This window comes from Ambystoma mexicanum, chromosome 14 (genome assembly GCF_040938575.1).
Source record: "Ambystoma mexicanum isolate Mex_15411 chromosome 14, UKY_AmexF1_1, whole genome shotgun sequence".
NCBI lineage: Eukaryota > Metazoa > Chordata > Amphibia > Caudata > Ambystomatidae > Ambystoma > Ambystoma mexicanum.
In genome coordinates this window covers 653,263,253-653,288,160 of record NC_090940.1, presented here as the reverse complement: position 1 = coordinate 653,288,160, position 24,908 = coordinate 653,263,253, and the positions used below count along the sequence as shown (strand labels likewise).

Here is a 24,908-nt window from a genome sequence, read left to right as displayed (position 1 = left end):
CAGAACCAGAATTGTCGTCCCTTGGAGTGGAGTCTGAAAGGCTTTCAGTGCCTTGAACACTGCTAATAGCTCTAGCAGATTTATATGGTTGGATGCTGCTTGTGGGGACCACACTCCATGCGCTGTCTGCTGAAGCAGGTGAGCCCCCCCAAACCGTGAGAGATGCGTCTGTTGTGAGAGTGGCTTCCACTGCGGGGAAGGTGAAGGACTTCCCCTTCAAGAGGTTTTCTCTCGACCAACACTGCAGAGAGAGAATGAGGGCTGGCGAGACAACTACCAGATCTTCCCATTGTCCACTGGTCTGACACCACTGGCTGTTGAGCCACTCTTGCATGGGACCCATGCACAGGTACACAAAGGGGAACCAAGTATATGCATGACGGCATCATACGTAGCAGCCACATGGCCTTACGTACCGTCCCCTCCCGACTGGCTACATATTGATGGATCTGAAAAAGCACATTCTGAACCCTCTCGTTGGAGGGGAAGACTAGGTTGTCCTTCAACTGGATTAGAGCCCCCAGAAATTTCTTTACTTGACTGAGGATTAGACTGGACCTCTTCTCGTTGATAGAGAATCCCAGACCGAAGAGGTGGTCTACGGTCTTCTGGGTGTTCAAAAAGCATGTGTCGTAAGAGTCCCCTGTTATGAGCCAGTCGTCGAGGTACGGGTAAACAGGGACGGATAGTTTGCACATGTCTGCTGCCACTACTGTCAGGTCCTTTGTAAACACCTTTGGTGCCGAGGCCATGCCAAAGGGGAGCACCTTGAGTTGGTAATACCTGTCCTCTAGCATGAACCTTCGATATTTCCTGTGCGCTGGCAACATTGAAATATGAAAGTATGCATCTTTCATGTCCAATGTTGCCATGTGGTCCCCCTGTTTCAACAGTGGGATCACTTCCTTTAGCGTTACTATATGAAACTTTTGAGGTTTTATAAATTTGTTCGCTTGGCGCAGGTCTAGAACAGGGTGCACGGTGAGGTACTTTTTGGGTACAATGAAGTACACTGAATAAATACCCTTGTTTACCTGAAGAATAGGGACAGCTTCTATGGCGTCCTTTCCCAGAAGCGCTTCCACCTCTTGATTCAGGATCTGCAGATGGTCCGTCGAGAGGCGTTGTGAGCGTGGCGGTCTGAACTGTGGTGGTAGGGTGAATTCCGCGCAGTACCCGTGGGCGACAGTCTTTAAGACACACTAGTCTTAAGTTATCCCCTCCCATGCTGCGAGGAAAGATGTTAAACAACCCCTCCGACCGGGGTGACATTGGAGGGGACCTGGATCCGTTGGTCATTTCTGACCAGATGCTGTAGCTCCACTGGGGTTGGGGCCTCTGCCTTTGCCGCGTCGTTGACCCTTAGATGGGTAGTTGGCAGAGCTTCCGGATGTTAGTCCAGAGTTCCAGTTTCCCGTATTGTAGTTTTGACCTGCACGGGATTGGCCTCGAAAGGAACGACGAGAACCGCCTCCATTTTGGGGGAAGGCTCCTGAGTTATTTGTTGTAAGGACTTAAGAGTCTCATGCTCTTTCTTGGCTGTCTCCAGAGCATCATCGACCGCTTTCCCAAAGAGATTGGTCTCTTCTATGGGTTTATTAATAAGAGCAGCCTGTGTTTCCGGCTTGAACCCCAAGTTGCGGAGCCAAGCGTGCTACTTGAGTAGTGTGCCCTGGCCCAGGGACCTGCCTGCCATCTCAGAAGTGTCCAGAGTGTTTTTAGTGTTATTCCGATTTACCTGCCTGCCCTCGGCCACAATGGTGAAGTCTGGACCTAGCGGGTTCAGGAACATCCTGTAGACCTTCTTGTAAAAGGTTCCATTGTGCGTCTGCATAACTGGCAAGCAGCGTAGTGTTATCCGCTATGCGTGAGGTGTATGCAGCTGCCAAGGTAACACGTTTACCTAAGGCGTACTACCTTTTAGATTCCTTATCCGGAGGTGCCTCCCCATAGCAAGGGGTACCCCTGCCTGTTTCAAGGTGGTTGTGACTACCAAGGAGCCGGGGGTGGCGTGGCCTTTAATATATTGAGGGTCCGTAGGAGCTGGACGAAATATTTTTTCCACTCTTGGATTCACTGACTGGGTCTGAGCTGGCGTGACCAGGGAGGCGCCAACCTTCTTTTGATAGAGTTTAAGAGAGGAATGGCTTGGCTTGAGGGGGGATTCTCTTTGAGAATGTTCTCCACAAAATCTTGTTCGGGTACCGCCTCCTGGGTGGTGATCAGAAAGTGCTCTGCTGCCTTCCTTAAGATGGCATTGAAGGTCATTTGATCGTCTACAGGCGAGGCCTGGAGGGGCGGAGTGGTGGGAGGAGAATCCAGGCATAGGACATCAGTGTCCTGATCTTGCGTGGGGAGCGTCCATGGCTCTGTCTCCACTTGCTGGGTTTCCTGGGCGTTGTAACGTCGGATGATCGCTCTTCTGCGTTTAAACCCAATTTAGAGGTAGCGCCCTTAGCTCTGGAATGCCGCGAAGGCTGCTGATCTACCATTTCACCTTTTTCGACAGAACAGTCGAAATCGGCGCCAGGGTTGTGTGCTTAGTGTGTTGTTTATGTACGCCCCTGTCGCTGGGTGTTTTCCCCACGAAGCGAGACTTATGTCAGGCCTAGAGGGGTCGGGGACAGGCGTGGCGGACCTAGAAGCATCGACTGAAGGTCGATGACATCATACACGGATATCTGGTCATCATCAGTGCCCCCGTCACTTTCGACGGGTGTGGCGGTGGGGGAAGAAGAGCTTACAAGCCGCACACCCGCTGCAATCCACTGCCGTAGAAACTTCCCGCAGTCTTCGCCGAAATTGCTTCAATCGCTGACAAAGTGACTTATGGGGGAATAACCGACAACGTCGGTATAAAGATGTCTCTTATGAAGAGCACGGCTATAGGGCGACCAGTTATCTGGGCGGAAAAAAAAACAAACAATCTGGGACCTCAGCGTGTGAGGGATTTTGGGTGCACGACATGTCACGATAGGGATAGTGTTACAGACATGCCTATGCCGACGCCCCCTTTCGGTCCCCGAAACACGAGATGCAATACTCTGCGGTTACCACTGGATGCCGGACCATATGCACAGCATGTGATTCTAAGCAGATTAACAAGCATCAGAATTGTAATTCTGCAGCATTTTCTACTTGTTATTTCTTGTTTCTCTAGTCGTTTTTTTACCCTTGCTAGGCATGTTTTGCCCTCTATCCAGCCCTTGTATTGTTGAAAGAAGTTTCCCGTTGCCGAATTTGGAACCCTCCCAACTTGCCTACTGCCTTGCGACTGTCTTTGTTTTGCTCGCAAGGTTGCTGGACTTACCTGGAACTTGCCCGATCTGTCTTGCCTCGTGAACCCTTCCTTTTCATTTGCCTGCACGTCATTGCATCAATCCTCCCAACCGACTGTCTTCTTGTTCCTACGCTTTGGGATTTTACATCGCCTGTGCGCTCCAGACTAGAGACTGCCATAGGGAGCATTTTAGGCGTCCTTGTGCGTGCGGGTCTCAGGTTTTCCTGGAACTCTCACGCTTGGACTAGAGACTGCCTTGGATTGAATTAGGCGTCCTCGTGCCGGCGGGTGGTAAGAGGAGTTGCTGTGTTTTTTCCATCATCACAGTTTCATCTTTTCAACATTTGGCATCATTCATTACCACATTGGCAAGATGTTTGATATTCCACACTCTGTATTACTGAAAACCTTGTTACATGGTATCCTGATCTGTTGTGTTGCCCTTACTCTCAGGAGAATGTAAAACCTGGTTAGAAACAGAAACCTTGTTGTCATCAAGAAATTAACTGCTGGTGAAGGTATTCATAGTTTATTATTGTTGCCATTTATGCACTGTTGATTCTTCCTTGTGGGTTAAACTGTTTTCCTTTACAGGCCTGTGGTATCCTTTGGTGTTACACCATCTTTGGGTCAATAGACCTCTCAGGCAGTCCTTACGTTCTCCTGAGAGGTACATTGGCAGAAAAGAAATCTTCGGCTACACAAGTTCAACTGTTGGAGCAGAACTACCCATTTGATAATCCAGGGTGGTTCTGACGCCTGTCTGCTCTGAAACTCTTAAAGGCAACTGTAATTAAAAATTCTAGCACAATGCTCCTTATGGGCAGTGTTGATGGGAACCTTAAGGTCCTCCTGTGAGATTATTTTTCTTTATCCTAGACTAACTAGAGTGCTTCAGAATAGAGAGATACTTGGTATATTTCCTAAAAACGTAATAGCCTGAGAGATTGGCACACACCACCTTATGTGGAGTGCCAAAGGGATGCCTAGTATCCCCCTTCTCTCTGCTCCTGTGACTTTTTAGTCACAGACTATCTCCTAGTTATGCCTGGTGGCAGTGGACATGTTCTACAAACTATAGTGTAATTTTTGTACCGCAGGCTATGTCCATAGCCCCGGTAGTGCACAATAGGGGCACCAAAGTACCAACTTGGGGCATCCCTTCTTTTTTTGCCATTACTAGCATGATTGTTCTTGGTTTCCCCTTCTACCATTCTGGGAGGGGCAGATCAGTGTGCGTTTTGCATTTGGCGGGAACCCTTGGGTGTCCCAGCCTAGGCTGAAGTAACCGAGAGAGGACCCATTGCAACACCGTGAAGCGACCACTGCGGTCCTGACCCAGTATTCTGCGCATTAGAGGACCTCCGAAGAGGACGACTCCTTCACTTTGGTTGGAGGGAACAACGTGTCCAAAGACGAACTTGAATTGAGCTATCCCCGAAGCACTAGGAGTTTCCTGAGCTGCAGAACCTCAATACCAGGAGACTCGTTGCCCATTGTGTGTTCATCGTTGTGGAAAGGCTGAATCTGTCCACATCTTTGCTGAGCCCTCAAAAACACTCCAGAGAGCTGATCCAACTCACCCAGATCCCCCTCATAGGAGCGTGGGACTCCAGCAAGCGAAGAAGATTGACCAGGCATCCATGTCCGTTGCTGGTGCTGCAGAAAAGGAGCAGGAAAGGAGCCAAAAGCACAGAGTGAATCAAGAAGTTGCTTAATGTCGTGCCCTAGGTGCTCCCTCAAGACTGCTGCTGAGAGACCCCCTCCAGTGTCCTGCCTTCAGTAATCCGACCAAGGAATTCAGAGTTTGGGTCCAGAACTGGAACATTGCGGGCCCTCAACACAAACAATTTCTTCTAACCTAAGGTACTGTGGGGAAAAAGGTATATGGGGACTTCTGTCCTTAGGCGTGGGGTGTATGGGACTGCCGCCCATTTCGGAGTTGGAACAAGTTACTTACCTGTAACTGTTGTTCTACAGCATGGGTCTGGCATGGATTCACATGCTCATGAATATTCCCTGTCGTCAGGCCGGGAATCCTCGGTATAGAAAAAAAAATCAGTATCAGTTTTGTTTCTGATCTGTCTTTCTTAGTAGTAACCAATCACTGGTCTCTGGGTCATACTGCCCCCAGCCAATGACTGCCCTCTCCCTAAGCCCCGCCTCTGGCAGCCATCCTCAGATTTGGTAGCACGTAAAGTGGCAGTATGACCAAGTGAAGAGCCGCAGAGCGGTAGGAGGGAGGGTTCGCATGTGAATCTATGCCAGACCCATGTTGGAGAACAATAGTTTCAGGTAAGTAAGTTTTTCCTTCTCCAGCATGGGGTCTAGCATGGATTCACATGAATCTAAGAATACATAGCAGTACAAACATGCACAACCATGGGAGGTGGCAACAGGCTCAACATAAAGCAATACATAAACTCAAAATTGAGCAACTCTTACCTCCGCACCAGGCCCACCCTCAGGCAAACAGGTTGCGCAGCACTGCTTGGCCGACTCTGGACTCCTCCCTGGAATCCCGGTCGACGCAGTAGAATCTCACGAAGGTGTGCGTCGACCTCCACGTAGCAGCCCTGCAGATGTCCAGCACGGTCACACCAGATAAGAACGCTGTGGTAGCAGCGATCGCGCTGGTCAAATGTGCTTGGACGGCCGGGCAACCGTCGGTTTGCCAACCGGTGACACTGCATGATGCAGACAGAGAGCCATCTGGAAATGGAAGGCTTCGAGAGGGCCTTCCGTTGATTCACAGGTCCAAAGATCACAAACAGCTGTGACGTCTTCCGAAAACTCTTTGTGCGGTCCACGTAGAACTTCAGCGCTTTAGCCACATCAAGCAAGCGCAAAGTCCTCTCAGCCGGCGACGGGAAGAAAACTGGCAACACCAAGGGCACATTGAGGTGGAAGTCTGATGGCACCTTGGGCATGAAGGAGGGGTGTGTCCTCAGCACCACCCTCGGATCGTGAAAAGTCAGGTATGGAGGTTTACAGGAAAGGGCATGGATCTCTCCCACTCGTCGTGAGGAGGTGATGGCTGCAAGAAATGCGGTCTTCCACGACAGGAACTTCAACGGTGCCGAATGCAGAGGCTCGAATGGTGGCCCCATGAGCCTGGTCAGCCCCAGGATGAGTTCCCATGCCAGGGCCGGAGCCTTCACCGGCGGGAATGAACGGAACAGTCCCTTCATGAACTCCTTCACCAGGCGATGAGACCACAGAGATGATCGTCCTGGAGTTCTGGTGTAGCAGGAGATCGCCGCTAGATGTATTTTGATGGAGGCATGGTCCAGCCCTGCCTTAGCCAGCGACAGCAGTACTGCAGAACTTGAGGGGCTGTAATCCGCAGAGCGTTAATCTTCAGTGCACGGCACCAGACACAGCACCTCTTCCATTTGTGTCCATAGCACTTGAGAGTGGAGGACGCCCTGGCCTTTGCAAGCACCTCCTTGCAGTCCGCTGGGATATCATACCCTCCAAACTCTAGTAATGCAGGAGCCAGGCCTGCAAGTTCAGCGACCCCGGGTCGTGATGGAGGATGGCGCCTCCTTCTCTGGAGAGAAGATCTGCGTCTGTCGATAGTTTGACTGGGGGGACGCTGCCAAGTCCAGAAAGTCCGGGAACCAGATCTGTCTCGGTCACGCCGGCGCGACCAGTATCATCCTGCACCGTAACCTCTTGAGTTGGTTGAGGAGTTGCAGTAGCAAAGGCAATGGAGGGAATGCATAGAGGAACAGGCCGCCCCAAGCGAAGGAGCAAGCATCGCCCATGCTCCTCGGCTGGGGAAACCTGCTGGCGAACCTCTGGCACTTGGAGTTGGTCGCCGTCGCGAACAGGTCGATCCGGGGTTTGCCCCATCGTCGGAAGAGCTGATCCACTTAGTCTTGACGCAGTTCCCACTCGTGACATGAGCGCAGCTCCCTGCTCAGCGAGTCGGCGAGGAACAAGTTACTTACCTGTAACTGTTGTTCTCCAGCATGGGTCTGGCATGGATTCACATGCTCATGAATAAAAGAATACATAGCAGTATACACATGCACAACCACGGGAGGTGGAAACAGGCTTAACATAAAGCAATACAACAACTCAACATTAAGCATCTCTTACCTCCTCACCAGGCTCACCTTAAGCGAACAGGTTGCGCAGCACTGCTTGGCCGACCCTGGACTCCTCCCTGGAGTCCCGATCGACGCATAGAATCTTGTGAAGGTGTGCGTCGACCTCCACGTAGCAGCCCTGCAGATGTCCAGCAGGGGCACACCAGACAGGAACGCCGTGGTAGCAGCGATCGCTCTGGTCGAATGGGCTCTCGGACGGCCGGGCAGCGGTCGGTTTGCCAACCGGTGACAGTGCATGAAGCAGCCCGAGAGCCATCTGGAAATGGAAGCCTTCGAGAGAGCCTTCCCTTGATTCACAGGTCCAAAGTTCACAAACAGCTGTGATGTCTTCCGAAAACTCTTCGTGTGGTCCACGTAGAACTTCAGCGCTCTAGCTACGTCCAGCGAGTGCAGAGTCCTCTCGGCCTGCGACGAAGGCGATGGGAAGAAAACTGGCAACACCAAGGGCTCGTTGAGGTGGAAGTCCATCGGCACCTTGGGCATAAAAGGTGGGGTGCGTCCTCAGCACCACCCTCGTGTCGTGAAAAGTCAAGTATGGAGGCTTACAAGTTAGGGCCTGGATCTCTCCCACTCGTGCAGAGGTAATGGTCACCAGGAATGCAGTCTTCCACGACACAAACTACATCGGTGCGGAGTGCATCGGCTCGAATGGGGGCCCCATGAGCCTGGTCAGCACCACGTTAAGTTCCCACGCCGGGGCCGGGGCCTTCACCGGCGGGAACGACCGGAACAGTCCTTTCATAAACTCTTACCAGTCGATGGGACCACAGGGACGTAAGTCCTGTGGTTCTGGTATATCTGGAGATCGCCGCCAGATGAATCTTAATGGAGGCATGGGCTAGCCCAGCCTTTGCCAGCGATAGCAGGTACGGCAGCACTTGAGGGGCCGTAATCCGTAGGGGTTGATCTTCTGTGCTCGGCACCAGATAGAGAACCTCTTCCACTTGTGACCGTAGCATTTGAGAGTCGAGGACGCCCTGGCCTTTGCAAGAACCTCTCTGCAGTCGGCTGGTATATCGTACCCTCCAAACTCTAGCGCTGCAAGAGCCAAGCCTGCAGGTTTAGCGACGCCGGGTCGTGGTGGAAGATGGCGCCTCCTTCTCTGGAGAGAAGATCCACGTCCGCCGACAGCTTGATGGATGGGGACGTTGACAAGTCCAGAAGGTCGGGGAACCAGATCTGCCTCCGCCACGCTGGTGCGATGAGGATCATCCTGCACCGGGACCTCTTGAGCTGGTTGATGAGTCGAAGCAGCAACGGCAACGGAGGGAACGCATACAGGTATAGGCCGTCCCAGGGGAACGAGAACGCATCGCCCATGCTTCTCGGCTGGGGAAACCTGCTGGCGAACCTCTGGCACTTCGAGTTTGTCGCTGTTGCGAACAGGTCGATTTGGGGTTTGCCCCATCGTCGGAAGAGTTGATCCACCTGATCCTGGCGCAGCTCCCACTCGTGACACGCGTGCAGCTCCCTGCTGAGCGAGTCAGCGATGGTGTTTCTTTCTCCTGCCAGGTGGAAGGGAGCCAGGAACATCCCCTGGGCGACCGCCCAGTGCCACAGATCCTGTGCCTCCTTGGATAGGGCTGGGGATCTGGTGCCTCCCTGCTTCCGTATGTAAAACATTGTCGTGGTGTTGTCCGTGAAGATCCGCACCACCTTGCCCTTGAGCGACGGGAGGAACGATTTGAGAGCCCAGAACACGGCTCGGAGTTCCAGGATGTTGATGTGCAGGAGCTTCTCCTCCGGGAGCCAGAGGCCTCTTGCGTGGAGATCTCCGGTGTGGGCGCCCCAACCTTCCAGAGAAGCGTCCGTCGTCACCGTCTCCTGGTACGCCGGTGTCTGAAAGTCCTTGCCCGCCGTGAGGTGCGCTCGAATGCCCCACCACTGAATCGCCCGCCGGAACACCTCATTGAGGGGGACCCTGTCTTCGAAGGTGCCCGTCGCCTGCATCCAACGGGCGTCGAGAAATTCTTGAAGAGGGCGCATCCGTAGTCTGCATAGGCGCACCAGGTAGATGCAAGAGGACATCATCCCCAGGAGGGACTTGATGGACCTCACCCTGGCCACGTCCGTGGCTAGCAGGTGCTGCACTTTGCCCAGAATGGTCTTCGTCCGTTCTTCCGACTGTGCCGCCAGGCGCCTCACTGTATCGAGCTTCGCTCCCAGAAACAGGGCCACCTGCGACGGCACCAGGTGGGACTTTGGATCATTTATGGCGAATCCCAGGCCTGAGTAGCTGGACGGTCCTCGCAGTGTGTTCGACAGCGAGTTCCCTCGTCCTTGAGCGGATGAGCCAGTCGTCCAGGTAGGGGTAGACGTGAATCCCCTGCAGGTGCAGCCGCGCCGCCACAGGTGCTAGCACTTGGTAAAGACCCTGGGGGCCGACTTCAATCCGAACGGCAGTGCTATGAATTGGTAGTAGCGTCCCTGGACGACGAACCTGAGGAACTTTCGGTGACTTTTGGGGATGGGAACGTGGAAGTATGCATCCTCCAGGTCCAGCGACGATAGAAAGTTGCCTTCCTCCAGCTGTCCCAGCACGTACTGGAGGGTGACCATCCTGAACTTTTGTGACCTAATGTATTTGTTCAAATGACGAAGGTCCAGGATGGGGCGCCAGCCGCCCGTCTTCTTCCTGACGAGGAAGTACCTTGAGTACACCCCAAAGCCCCGGAGCCTCTTCGGGACGGGCTCGATGGTGCCTTTCCTGAGCATCGCCCGTACTTCCAACAGCAGTTGCGGGATGTGATTTTCCTTCCTGGCCACAGGTGGAACGTGAGGGCACTTCTTCAGGAATTCGATAGAGTGTCCTCTTGCCAGGGTATCCAGCACCCAACGATCGGTGGAGATGGACTTCCACACGCCGACGAACTTCGTCAGCCGGCCTCCCACCGGGGTGCTTCGGTGGGGGCCCGAGGCCACGGCCGGTTCAGTCCTGCTTGGAGGTGGTGGCATTGCCGCCCTGGCCACCTTGCCGAAGGCGGCGAGGCGCTCCCTGCTTGCCGTGACCTCTGTAGGCCTCCTGAGACGAGGAGCGTGCCGCATGGCGGTAGGACGATGAGCCACCGCTGGATCCCTTGGAGGCCCCCCCTGTCTGCCTCCAGAGCTCCGAAAGGGCCGTCGTTGCTGAGGGGCTCCTAGGGCGCGGGCCGTCTCCGTGTCCGTCTTTATGGCTTGGAGGGATTCGTCCACCGCCTTCCCGAACAAGTTGCTGCCGTCGAACGGCATGTCCAGACACCCTGGTCTGGACATCCTTATGGAAGTCGGTCGCCCGGAGCCAACCCTGTCATCGTAGGCAAACTCCGTTGCCCAGCTGGCGGAACCCGGTATCGGCAATATCCGTTGCCACCGTTATGACGTGGTCCGACGCCACCACACCTTCCTGCCGAATCTTAAGGGCCTCCGCCCTCTTGTCGTCCGGTAGGAAGTCTAGCAGGGGAGCTATCTTGAACCAAAGCTCCACGTCGTAACGGGCCACAATTGCTAAGGCATTGGCCGCCTTAATCGTCGTCGCCGCCGACGAGAGGACTCGTTGTCCCATGGAGTCCAACTTCTTGCCCTCGCTGTCCGGCGGGGAAGTGGAAGTTGAAGCCGCCGCACCCGCCGCTTTCTTCTTGGCCGCTGCCGAGACGACCGAACCGGCGTAGGCTGGGCCCTGAGGCACAAGGGGGCGGCATCCTGGACCCGGTACTTCTTCTCGTACCGGTCCCTTTTGGCGCGTGTCGTGGAAGGGTTCTTCAGGATAGCCTGCCCCTCATCCCAGATGTCGAGCAACAGTACCGCGAGGACCGTCTTTCTCTTGGCCTCCCGTCGTTGGTAAAGAAAGCCTTCCTTTTTCTGTTCCTCAGGGTAGAGCTGGAAGAGCTCGGATTCCCTGGCTATCATGGCATGGGAAGAGCCAATTTCTTCGGGCGGAGAGGAACGAGGGGGGGTGATGAAGGAATGTCCATTGTATCATCGCCACCGTCGTCACCCATCGCTGTATCAGTCGTCGCATCATCCCGAGGGTCCGGCGAGGGGGGGGGGGTGAGGGGTCCACAGGCCTCGTGGGCACGAAGGGCGGTGCGGGTGGACTCTCCTCCGCTTATTCAGAGGGCTTCCCGACGGTCCTGGTTCTGGATCCTCCGTCGGTGTCCGTGGTAACCTCGTCTTTATCTCAGTACATAAGGATTGGATGGCCAACAAAATGGCCGCCAAGCTATCCTGGGGCTCGGGCAATGGCTGGGACGGGCAGGATGGCTGCTCCACTGGGCTCTCGTCGTCGCCATCTTCGATCACATCAGCAGGAACCTTCCCCTGGGATCGAACCTTCTCGAACCTCTCGTTGAGGCCTTTCACGGTTCCCACCAGATCCGCCTCGGAGGCTGAATCCGGGTCCGTAATGGCCACTGCCCCCACTCTTTTTCCAACAGGGTCTTCACGGGTGTCTTAACGACGGGCTGGAAAGAGGATTCCCTCTGTGGTGGCAGGGAACCTCTGGGCCTAGAGGCAGCCTCCACTGGCGTAGTCTCTGCCGGCTTCACCAGGGCCGCTGCGACAACCTTGATAGAGGCCTTTGCCAGGTGGATCAAGGCCCTCACCACCTTAGGTGCGTCCTGGGCTTTCGCTTTGAGGGGAGGGTCATCGCCTCGCTCCCCCTCGGCTCCCTTCGAGATCGACCGGGGCCTCTCCAGAAGCTTACCCGGGTTCTCTGACTTCCTCTTCCCGAACCAGAGCGCTGGCTCGTGGTTGATCGTGCCGGGGAAGTCGCGCCCTGCTTGGCAGCCGAAGAGCCCGACCTTTCGGCGCTTCCGGTGCCTGTGGACTCGTGGTGCTTGGCCTTCTGTTGGGCCCCCGTCGTTGGGGCGCCCTCACAGGACTTAGAAGACCACTCAGACTTTTTCTTTGCCTTCTCACCTGCTGTGCCCTTCTCGAGCCAGGCGGCGAGGCAGGAACGACGATCTTGCTTGGTCCGTTCTGACAGGTTCTGGCAGAACGCACAGTCCTTCTCCACGTGCGTCTTGTCCTCATGAAGGCAGTAGAGACATCTCGAATGCTCGTCCTCCTTGAAAACATTTTGCAATCCGCTTCCCGGGAAGCTCCTGAACAGCTTGAATCCAGGAGTCGAGCTTCCCTTGTCCTGGGTCATGTCCGTTGAGGTAGGCCTCAGATCTTCTGGAACCTCCGAGAAGCGCAACTCGATGAAAACTTCACCCTTGAGGGGCATAGAAGAATTCCGAAACGGGTCCCCGTTATCAGAAGTGGTGTTACGCTCACCTGGCTCCCACAGGGGCATCGGTCGGACCCGGACTGCTGCGGCCTCCACCCACGTGATGCGTAGTGCAGCGATGACTGACTGGATCTGCCCTCCTAATCTTGTCTGCTTGACCCATAGAAATATTTTCCTACAAGTGGAGAGATGGATTTAGCCACTTGTGGATTCGAGCGATAGCACCCCCACTGTCCTCCCCACTAATCACCTCTGAAGTGCCCTCTCAGCAATCTCACCTTATATTCTTGAAGGATGAGCCCTCAATCCTGCGAAGTACGCAGGGGCGCGTTGATGACCAGTTACTTCACTGGCCTGAAGATATTGGAAGAGTTGTAGACGAATCCTGACTTCAAAAGGTCCTGACGGAGAGCCGTAAGTATATAGTTCGTAAGAGTTCAAAATGTCTGGAATTCACTCCTGTCCAATTCCTCTTTTTATCTTGCAGCTTTGACCCAATAAGAAGATTGACAGCTGAAAGCGCTCCGGTAAGAGTCTATGTTACCCAACACTGTCCGGTAAATAATGCCAAGGGTTAAACTTGCTGCTTTCTCCTTTTCTTACAAGTGCGGCATAAGAAGATGTGGCGTGCTGATGAATAATACCTCCGGCGGTAGAATCAGGTAAGCATATGGCGGTTAAAGAGATTGTCTCTGTCTGTTCTCTCTGCTCACCTTGTTATTTCTTGTCCCCCTTAGGTGCTGGAATTCGGCGATGTAAAGATGGAGACAGCGCCGGATCGAAGAGATGCTGCGTGGAACGGTGAGTATGGCGCGGCGCTGCTGCTGGCGATGCAACGCGTTTAAAACAAAGTCTTTCCTCTGGTTTGAAGATGCGATGAATCTGGGATCAGGTAAGAAATCAGGTAATACTCATGTTCTAACCTTTGCTTCTTTCCTTCTTTCTAGGTGCTCCAGGTTCCAGGCGGGCGTGGCAGAAGGCTGGATGCTGCTGCTGGCACGGTGAACTTTACGCTGCTGGATGCAGAATAAAGCGAAGCGTGTGCTGCTCTTCGGGCGTGGTTTAAATAGCCCCCAAAGTAGTCCCAGGTAGGTATTCCTCCCCGACCGCACCCGAGTAACAAAATAGTCCCCAAGTTAAATTAGTCCCTTCCAGGCCTCACATGGGCTTGGATCTTCTTGCAGCATGGTCTGCATCAGGTAAGTGTGCACCTATGAGCCTGGCGCCTATGGCGCCAGGACTGATGTCCCATATGAGCCTGGTGCCATAGGCGCCAGGGCTGAACCCAGACAGCCCCTAGCAGGGATTGCTGGGTTTTCTCAAGGCAACATGATGCCTGCTCCCGGGGCTGATGGACGTGGTCTAAATGCCCGTGGGTATGCATCATGACAAGTGGAAACGGTGGAGTTTGAGGCACAATTAAACCGAAAAAATTAGAAAATCTCCTGAAAAAGCGCGAAAATGCAGTAAAAGCTCGAGAGCTAAAGCACGAGGACTCCCAACACTTGAATGTGTGGTAAAAATCTGAGGATGGCTGCCAGGGGAGGGCCTTAGGGGGAGGGCAGTCATTGGCTGGGGGCAGTATGACCCAGAGATCAGTGATTGGTTACTAAGAAAGACAGATCAGAAACAAAACTGATACTGATTTTTCTTTACCGAGGATTCCCAGCCTGATGACGGGGAATATTCATGAGCATGTGAATCCATGCCAGACCCCATGCTGGAGAATGGTGTTCTTTGTCCCTGCCAGGTGGAAAGGCACCAGAAACATCCCCTGGGCCACTGCCCAATGCCACAGATCCTGGGCCTCCTTGGATAGGGCCGGGGGAACTGGTTCCTCCCTGCTTCCGGATGTAGAACATTGTGGTGGTGTTGTCTGTGAAGATCCTCACCACCTTGCCCTTGAGGGACGGGAGGAAAAGACTTGAGAGCCCAGAAAACTGCTCGGAGCTCCAGGATATTGATGTGGAGTGACCTCTCCTCCGGGAGCCAAAGGCCTCTCGCGTGTAGATCTCCGGTGTGCGCTCCCCATCCTTCCAGGGAGGCATCTGTCGTCACTGTCTCCTGATGATCTGGTGTCTGAAAGTCTGTGCCCGCCGCAAGATGTGCACGGTTGCCCCACCACCTGATAGCTTCGCGGAAGATCTCGTTGAGCGTGATCTTGTCTTTCGAAGCTGCCTGCCGCTTGCATCCAACAGGCATCGAGGAACTCCTGTAGAGGGCGCATCCGCAGCCTGCAAAGGCGCACCAGGTAGATGCAAGAGGACATCATGCCGAGGAGGGACTTGATGGACCTCACCCTGGCCACGTCCGTGGCCAGCAGACGCTGCACCTTGCCCAGGATGGCCTTCGTCCTTTCCTCCGACGGAGAAGCCAGTCGCGCCACTGTATCGAGCTTGGCTCCCAGAAACAGTGCGACCTGTGACGGAACTAGGTGGGATTTTGGGAAGTTGGTGGATAATCCCAGATCCGTGAGCAGTTGGACGTTCTTCGCTGTGTGCTCGACGGCGAGCTTCCTTGTCCGGATGAGCCAATCGTCCAGGTAGGGGTAAACATAGATCCCCTGCAGGTGCACCGCCACCGGTGCTAGGCACTTGGTAAAAATCATGGGCGCCGACTTCAATCCGAAAGGCAGGGCCTTGCATTGGTAGTGCCGTCCTTGGACTACGAATCTGAGAAGCTTTCGGTGTCCTTTTAGAATGGGGATGTGGAAGTAAGCATCCTCCAGGTCCGACGACGATAGGAAGTCGCCTGCCTCCAGCTGTCCCAGCACGTGCTGGAGGGTGACCATCTGGTACTTCTGGGCCTTGATATATCTGTTTAACCGGAGCAGGTCCAGGATGGGACGCCAACCGCCTGTCTTCTTTCTGACGAGGAAGTACCTTGAGTATACTCCGGAGCCCCGGAGCCTCTTCGGGACAAGCTCGATGGCACCTTTCTTGAGCATCGCCCTTACTTCTGGTAGCAGTTGAGGGAACGTGATTTTCCTTCCTGGCCACGGGAGGAATGTGGGGGCACTTCTTTAGAAATTCGAGAGTGTGCCCGTGGGCCAGGGCATCCAGCACCCAACGGTCGGTGGAGATGGACTCCCACACGCTGACGAAACTTGCCAGCCGGCCTCCCACCGGGGTGCTTCGGTGGGGGCCCAACGCTACAGCCGCTCCAGTCCTGCTTGGAGGTAGACTTGCCACCTTGGCCTCCTTGGCGACGGCAACAAGATCCTCCTGACTAGCCGCACCCTCTGTAGGCCTCCTGCGACGAGGAACGGGCTGCCTGGCGGTACGTCAAAGCTCCAACGAGAATCCCTTGGAGGCACCTTGCTTGCCTCCGGAGCTCCGAAAGGGCAGTCGTCATTGCTGCAAAACTCCCAAGGCCCAAGCCGTCTCTGTGTCGGCCTTGATGGCCTGAAGTGACTCATCCACTGTTTTCCCAAACAGGCTGTTCCCATCGAAGGGCATGTCCAAAACTCTGGTTTGCACGTCCTGGCGGAAATCAGTTGCCTTGAGCCATCCTCACCATCGAAGGCAAACACTGTTGCCCAACTGGCGGAAACCGGTGTCAGCGATGTCCGTGGCCACCGTTATGGCGTGGTCCGATGCCACCTCTCCTTCCTGCAGAATCTCCAAGGCCTCAGCCGTCTTGTCTGGTAGGAAGTCCAGCAGGGGAGCAATCGTGTACCACAACTCCCTGTCGTAGCGGGCCACGATCGCTGGAGCGTTGGCCGCCTTGATCGTCATCGCCGCAGACGAGATGACTCCTCGCCCCATGGCATCCAGTTTCTTTCCCTCGCCGTCGGGTGGGGAGGTAGAAGTCGAAGCCGATGACCTTGCCGCTTTCTTCTTGGCCGCCGCAGAGACGACCGAATCCGGGGTCGGCTGGGCCCTAAGGCACAGGGGGGCGGAATCAGCAACTCAGTACTTCTTCTCATACCGATCTCTCGTGGCATGCACCGTGAACGGGTTCTTTAGGACCGCAAGCCCCTCGTCCCAGATATCGACGAGCAACAGTACCGCAAGGACCGTATTTCTCTTGGCCTCACTCCGTTGGTAGAGGAAGCATTCCTTCTGTTCCGCGCGGCAGAGCTGGAAGAGCTTGGATGCCCTGGCAATCATGGCGTGGAAGGAGCCAATTTCGTCAGGCGGAGAAGCCCGAGGGGGTGGTGATGATGGAAGGTCTATCCTGTCGTCACCGCCGTCATCATCCGTCCCCATCGTCGAATCCTTCGACTTGTCATCTCTGGGATCTGGAGAGGGAGATGAAGGCTCTACGGGCCGCGAAGGCTGGAAGGGTGCGGAGGATGAATTCTCCTCTGCTTGCTTGGAGAACTTCCCGAAGGGCCCGGTTCCGTCGGTTCGCCCGTCGGGGTTAGTGGCAACCTCGTCCTTCTCTCCGTGCATAAGGTTTGGATTGCCATCAAAATGGCCGCCGAGCTGTCCTGTGGCTCGGGCACTGGTTGCGATGGGCGAGATGGCTGCTCCTCCACTGGAGCCTCGTCGTCGCTACCATCGCTCTCCTCGATCACTTCCTCAGGATCTCTCCCGCGGGATCGAACCTTCTCGAACCTCTTGTCGAGGCCCTTCACAGCTTCCACCAGCTCCTCCTCAGAGGCTGTATCCGTGTCCGTAATGGCCACCGGCCCCCCCCTCTTTTTCCCCCGGGGCCTTGGAGGTCTTGTCGATGGGCTGGAAAGAGGATTCCCTCTGCGGTGGCAGGGAAACTTTGAGCTCCGAGGTCGCTTCTACTGGGGTAGCCTTCAAAGGCTTCGCCAGGGTCGCCACGACTCCCTCGATAGATGCCTTAGTCGGGTGAATCAAGGCCTTCACCACCTTGGGCGCGCTTGAGGCCTTCACCTTGGGGGGGAGGATCACCACTTCACTCCCCCTCTGCTGATCCCTTCGAGATCAACCGGGGCCTCTCCAGAAGCTCGGATTTTCGCTTCCCCGAGCCAGAGCGTGGGGCTCGCGGTTGATGGCGTCGGTGAAGGTGCGCCCTGCCTGGCAGCCAAAGAGCCCGACCCTTCGGCGCTCCCAGTGCCCGTGGACTCGCGGTGCTTTGCCTTCTGTTGGGCCCCCGTTGCCGGGGCGCTCTCACAGGACTTAGAAGACCGCTCTGACTTCTTCTCACCTGCTGGGCCCTTCTCCAGCCAAATGGCCAGGCGGATCTGGCGATCCCTTATGGTCCGTTCCGACAGGTTCTTGCAAAACGCAGTCCTTTTCTACGTGTGTTTTGTCCTCATGAAGGCAGTAGAGACATCTCGAATGCTCATGCTCCTTGAAAACATTCTGTAATATGCATCCAGGGCAGTTCCTGAACAGCTTGGGTCCGGCAGCGAGCATCCCTTGTCCTGGGCCATGTCCACGAGGTAGGCCTCAGATCTTCTGGAATCCTCCAAGAAGCATAACTCGATGAAAACTTCGCCCTTGAGGGGCGTAGAAAATTCCCAAACGGGTCCCCGTTGATCGGAAGTAGAAACGGTGGAGCTTGAGGCTCGATTGACCGAAAAAACTCTTTGAAAAAATCGCAAAACGCAGTAAAGGCTCGAGAGCTAAATCACGAGGACTCCCAACACTTGAACGTATGGTAAAAATCTGAGGATGGCTGCCAGGGGAGGGGCTTAGAGAGAGGGCAGTCATTGGCTGGGGGCAGTATGACCCAGAGACCAGTGATTGGTTACTACTAAGAAAGACAGATCTGAAATGAAACCGATACTGATTTTTTCTATACTGAGGATTCCCAGCCTGACAAAGGGGAATATTCATGAGCATGTGAATCCATGCCAGACCCCATGCTGGAGAACATGGGTTGCAGAAGGGACTGGAAAGAGCAGGGACAACATATACCTAAAGGTGCGTATGAAGGCTGCACAAAAGTGTGACAGATACGCACGAGGGATGGATGGAGGACAGGCAGCACCATAGCTGCAGCGGAGGCTGATGACTGCATGTTAGACAATGGTCTGGCAGCCCTACTGTGATAGACATTTCAATGCAGAACTTGGCACAGAGCCCAACGAGCACTGGTCCGAAATGTAATGCCAGCTTGGCAGAGAGGTCGCCTCTGGAGAGCAGAGCGAGTACCGAGAGTAAGGCATCATTCAGGCATCTTGCAGAGGGAGCACGATATAAAAACAAAAATTGTGCAAATGCCACACAAACCCAAGTTAATACATTTAAAAAGGGGAATACCTGAACTCGAAACAAACATAGTAAACCCTAGTTTGAGTGATTTTTGTGGCGGTAGGCTTGGAACTTGCTGTGGTTGATGCACTTCCTTTATATGCCATTCATTCAATCTAAGAAGTCAAGTTGTATATCAGAACTTCACACAAATCAGCCCCTTTAAAATCAACTGGTGAAAATAATGATTTCCAATAGCTTCTGGGCACTTATGAAAACATGTTAAGGGTGGAGGCATTAGGGATTGACTGCCAAGCAAGCCTTTGAGTAAGGCAATATTTCGCTCCATCCGGTTAACATGACAGTGAACACACTGAATAGATATTGACACGGTCAGGTGGGAGTTACCTCTGCATCTTCTCCAGATATAAACAGAATTTGGGCTCTGTAGTATTTGCAGGTTTCCGAATCCGAGAAGGGTGCCAGGCAAACCAAATCAGGGTGCGGGCGAACTTGAAGCGGCAGTAGCTGCTGGTGGGAGATTTGCGTGGTGAGGTTTCGGAGCCCAGCCAGGTTTTTTTCATCAATCCTGTAACCCCAGAAATGCCCAACTTCCACCACCTGAAAAGTAAAATATGTAACAAAAAAAGCAAATATTTAGAGTAATAGTCTAATGCCTTTTGTTGTTACACGTACATGTGTGATTAGTGTTTCATGAATCCTGCAACTAGAGAAAGCACGTCTGAAACATAAGAATTCAAACATAACTTCTTGTTTATGTGATAGGTGGTAGGACAAGTTAAACATATTCTACGTTAGTCTTGCGTTGTGGCATCTGCAACAGCCACTTCTTTAATTCTGTGTGCAGGATTATACCTGGGAGCTCTTTGAATGACAATGTGCTGTAAAAATCAAAATTCCATACTGTCACGCACAAATAAATAAAAAGCCTCCGACTCCAGACATAACAGCTATTCTGGCCTTGCCACTCCAACATGTAGCACTGCAAATATGCTAAACCAGCGAGAATTAGCCTCCTTGCCGATAGCACTCCCTGGGCTCCCTCGGAAAGCTTGAAACCCCATAACTTCGAGATCACACAACTGGATGCAATTTCTACTGGGCAAAAGTAGTGGAAAGGAATAGTGGGTGCTTCCAGTGAGGAAGGAACAAGTTACTTACCTGTAACTGTTGTTCTCCAGCATGGGTCTGGCATGGATTGACATGCTCATGAATATTCCCCGTCGTCAGGCTGGGAATCCTCAGTAAAGAAAAAAATCAGTATCAGTTTTGTTTCTGATCTGTCTTTCTTAGTAGTAACCAATCACTGATCTTTGGGTCATACTGCCCCCAGCCAATGACTGCCCTCTCCCTAAACCCCGCCTCTGGCAGCCATCCTCAGATTTGGTAGCACGCCAAGTGGCAGTATGACCAAGTGAAGAGCCGCAGAGGGGTAGGTGGGAGGGTTCGCATGTGAATCCATGCCAGACCTATGCTGGAGAACAACAGTTACATGTAAGTAACTTGTTCCTTCTCCTGCATGGGGCCTGGCATGGATTCACATGCTCATGAATAAAAGAATACATAGCAGTATACACATGCACAACCACGGGAGGTGGCAACAGGCTCAACATTAAGCATCTCTTACCTCCTCACCAGGCTCACCTTAAGCGCACAGGTTGCGCAGCACTGCTTGGCCGACCCTGGAGTCCCGATCGACGCAGTAGAATCTTGTGAAGGTGTGCGTCGACCTCCACGTAGCAGCCCTGCAGATGTCCAGCAGGGGCACACCAGACAGGGACGCCGTGGTAGCAGCGATCGCTCTGGTCGAATGGGCTCTCGGACAGCCGGGCAGCAGTCGGTTTGCCAACCGGTGACAATGCATGATGCAGCCGGAGAGCCATCTGGAAATGGAAGTCTTCGAGAGAGCATTCCCTTGATTCACAGACCCAAAGTTCACGAACAGTTGTGACGTCTACCGAAAACTCTGTGCGATCCACGTAGAACTTCAGCGCTCTAGCTACATCCAGCGAGTGCAAAGTCTGCAAACTGACTGCTTTTCTTTTTGTTTTGGGATTATATGACCTTGCTTTCCATTAGCGCTCCGTTCCTATGTAGTGAGCAGAGCCATTGGTAAACCAGGCATGTTCCGTTTGCTCCACTACCATATCCCCATAAGGTATTCCACATTTTACTGGAGACTCATTTATTTCTGTCACTTCCTGCAGTATGTAGTCTACAGGTGGTATCTTAGCCACTTGCTCATGTAGATTCGCAACCCCACCCTTTCCCGATGTTGCTCTGTTTTAGATATACCATTTCCATTTCATTATACTGGCTTCCTGAGCGTGTCCTATCCAGTGTGTTTTAGGAGAGCTCAATACCCACGGCATAATCAGGACATCGGGCCTGATCAGTACATCATGGCCCACTGCAAATTTTTCTGTATGAATAAGAGCCGAATAACACGCTAGCAATTGCTTCTCAAATGGAATGTACGTATCACAAGCCTAGGGTAATTTGAAACTCCAAAATACCAAAGGAACTAGCTTTTTGTCTTGCTTTTGCCATAGGCTCCAGTTAGCATAATTTTCATGTACTGAACAATTCAGTTCTACTTCTCCTAACTTCAAAGGCCACACATCGAGCAAAACAAGTTAGTGGATAATCTTTGGATATGCTTCATACGCATTTACTACACCCTGAGGTGACTTCAATCACAAGGACAGTAATGGCATTTATTATATCACTAGTATACTTTGCAGATTCTGAAGTTGCCGAAAAGGGAGGTAAAAAGGTAATTTCTCAGTAAATGCAGGGACAACTAAATCCTCCAATGAAGTCTAGATGAGCCTTTCCCTGCGGCGGTACTTGGGAGGACTTCGGCAGCTACGGGCTCTTTTCGATTCAGCGGCACTCTGGTTTCAAACGGCACTGTGCGGATCTCAGACACCGGGTAGACTCTTCACTCCCTCGATCCTGAACTCTGGTGAGGGGACTCTGGATCTGGAGGTCCTGCGTCAGGATGGTCCTTAGAAGTCTCCTGGAGCTTCTATCCGTATTCGTTCCGCAGCAGACATTGCACTCGACTAGGGACACTCGACCCCTGGCATTGGACTCTCACAGCAACGAAGAAGACGACAGTCGGGGAGGGTGGTCCAGTGAAGTTCATCTCTGGGTTACTTGGTCCCACTAACCCAAGGCGAGACTTTTTTCCATCTGGAGCTACTCTGATGAGGTGAGAAAGGAGGTCAGCACAGCAGCAGGGCTTCACCAAGCAATTCAAAGGACCAGGAGTTTGCAGCAAGCTTTGTTCACGGTTTCTTCATCGGGTGGTTCTCCCAGTGGTCGGCTGTCTATAGTCCCAAAACCCTCGCCTTTTAAGCAAGTTTTTCCCCATTCATGCATTCCTAGAGACCAAGGACAGTGGAGTTTTGAGACCCTCCCTCACATCCTGTCCTTCCAGACACACTGGAGCTAAAGGGCTCAAACCGGTCTCAACAAAGAGTAAAACCCAAGAAAGACCTCACAAACAAGAAAATGGCGGGGCCATTTTCACAAAATACTCAACCATGTGTGCTATACTACAGCTGAGGGTTCAGCCTGCGGTAGTAAAGCACAATGGTAGGAAAAAGTAAACCACTTCCACCAGACATTTATAGTAGTAAGGGGAACATAATATGTTACATCAAAAAGTAGAATAAGGGGCTACTAAGTAAGCCCCCAGCACTCCACATAAAATGGTGTGTGCTGGACCTACAAAGAGAAAAGGCAAGTAAAGTCAATGTCACTTTACTATTCTTGGGAACTGTAGTTCACCCAAGAAAAGGTAATTAAACCATAAGAGAAATCTAAAGGATTTCTCAGTGACACTGCACTGAAGTTGCTGTGTCACCATACAAAAAGCAGATGCCTATGGAGTTTGTCAGACTGCAAAAACAGTGAAAACACAAAAGCCAAATCAGGTAAAAACAGAGTGAGAAAAAGGTCTCACTCACTCCATGGTTAAGTCCAGCAAAAGAGCCGGGGTCTCCAAGGTGAGAACATTTTTGTACAGAAATCTCCGACACTCCTCACACGTTTCACCAATTCCCCATCACAAGTTGTATTCTCGTACCCAACTCTCAGTCATACTCGCATGCCCTGTCAAACTGTCAAGTCACAATTTGCTCTCTCTGGTCCCTGCCAAACTCCAAACCATACTCAAACCTCACACCTTATGCTCCCCAATTCCTCCGGCAGAATACAGTCCCTCATTCTTTCTTGCTACATCTGCATCTTACATCCTTTCTCCCAGTCTATCGCACTCTTCCCTCATCATTTCTCCCAATCGGCAGGATACTGCCTCTTTCCTGCCTACCCTTCTTTTTTTTGGCCCACTTCTACCACTGTGTCCATGCTCCATCCACTTTCTGTACATCTGCTCCCTCCGATTTCTGGCCCACCTCCACACTGCATCCTGCCTGCTCTCTTGCGCACAGCTTCCCCCTCTGACCCACTGCTCTCCCTCTTGCCTACCACTTCACAGCGCACCAATCACTCCCCCTCTCTCTCTCTCCTTTCCCTTTCATTGTGACCATTTTTTAATTTTTTGAAAACTACTCAGATCCTTGGAAAACGGGGCATCTAGAGCAGAGAATGTGCTATTTTTAGATAACCCATTTTTGGAAATAAGCAGGTCACCTTATTCTCAAAGGTGACTTGCTAATTTCCACTGGGTTGAGCTGTAGCGCAAATGATGCGCTGGCTAACCGCCTTGAATAAGTTTGTGTTGGAAGCTCTCTCCCAACAATGGTCTACAGGCTCCCTGTGCATTTGAAGGTCCTGCCATTGTAAATTGCAGCCCAATTATTATTTTTTTTAAAACACATTTCTATACAATTTGGGCAACAGAAATGCAAGTGAAACAGCAGCTGTCACAAAAAAAATGTACTGCATGAGTCGTTGGGGTCAGTAAAGACCCTGTCGAGCAGTAGCACCCCCGTGCACCTACTCAAAGTGGGTGCATAGAGTTGCCTACAATTTCTGCTCATTAAAAAGCACATCTTGGTTGTCAATTTGGGATGTGCTGTTAAATGTGCAGAAACGTCCCCTGATTTGCGCAAAGGGGTGAAAAAGGACGTCTGAATGGGCGCATATAAGAAGTGCCCATTCAAATGTCCTTTGTGGATTGGGCTGCTCTTATTTGCACAAGTGATGAGATGTGCTTGCACATTTCATTTCTTGAATCAAAAAAAGTGTTGAGAAACTGGCCACTTGAGTATTTTTTTCCCCCTTTTTAAATGTGTTTTGGAAACGCCATTTTTGGGCTTTAAAAAAAAATCTGCAGTTTGAGCATTTTATTGGATATCAAAATCGCTATAAGCTGGGGGTCTGACTGCACCCCTCTCTCTCTGGGTCTGTCCTCAACTTTTTCCCGTTCACCCAGATCAGACAATTGCTGAACAGCATCTACAACTTCAACAGTGGGTTTCCCAGTCATGCCCACGCTCTTGCATGCGGGTGGGGCAGTTATGACCATATTTCTTGTTGACACGGATAATAGCACCAGCCCCATATGTACCCGTTCATCTACATGAGCTGCTTCCTTCATATGTTCTGATTTTTTTTAACTGCCTCCTTCAACGTATACCACTTTTTTCACTCAGTGGGCCAATCCGGGGTGATGGGATATTTACGGTTATACCCTTAAGCCGCTATGTGTAACTGAGATACCTGCAAAGCTTGGCCATTTGCATCTGGAGGAGGCCCAGCCTGCAATGCTGCTTCTATATTAGTGTCACTGGCCAGAGGAAGGAAACGTGGGGAATTTGTGAGATCTACTACTAGGTCCCAGAACCGCCATCATACATTTGCACCATCCAGGTGAGTAAAGGCTCCCCTGACTTTTGTCTCAGTCGAGTAATAATTTCACCAACCTTCTGTTGTGTGTAATCTTCCAGTGTGGTCAAATCCACAACACCCGCTCCCAGATTATGTGGATGGGGCAAGCCCTGCTCCTCATTACCTGCCTAGCAGCTACAGCCTTTTCATCCTATTTTAATTCAGATTATGCTTTCACTTCTGGGCTACACTATGAATGAGCTGCATTCCAAACATGATGTGATAAGTCCTTTATAACGCGCCTGTACACAAGTGTTTGAAGGCACGATAAGACAAGGAAGGGAGGACAAAACAACGTTCTT

The 24,908-nt window shown here is 52.5% G+C and overlaps 1 protein-coding gene across 1 annotated transcript in view; it reads right to left on the bottom strand.

Moving 5' to 3' along the window:
- Positions 1-24,908, bottom strand: part of TDRD9 (tudor domain containing 9) — a 2,559,831-nt gene that overhangs the window by 1,016,611 nt on the left and 1,518,312 nt on the right. The window contains exon 26 of the mRNA XM_069638191.1: positions 19,132-19,344. Within this exon, the coding sequence (XP_069494292.1) occupies positions 19,132-19,344 (213 nt within the window). The remainder of the gene's footprint in view (positions 1-19,131; positions 19,345-24,908) is intronic.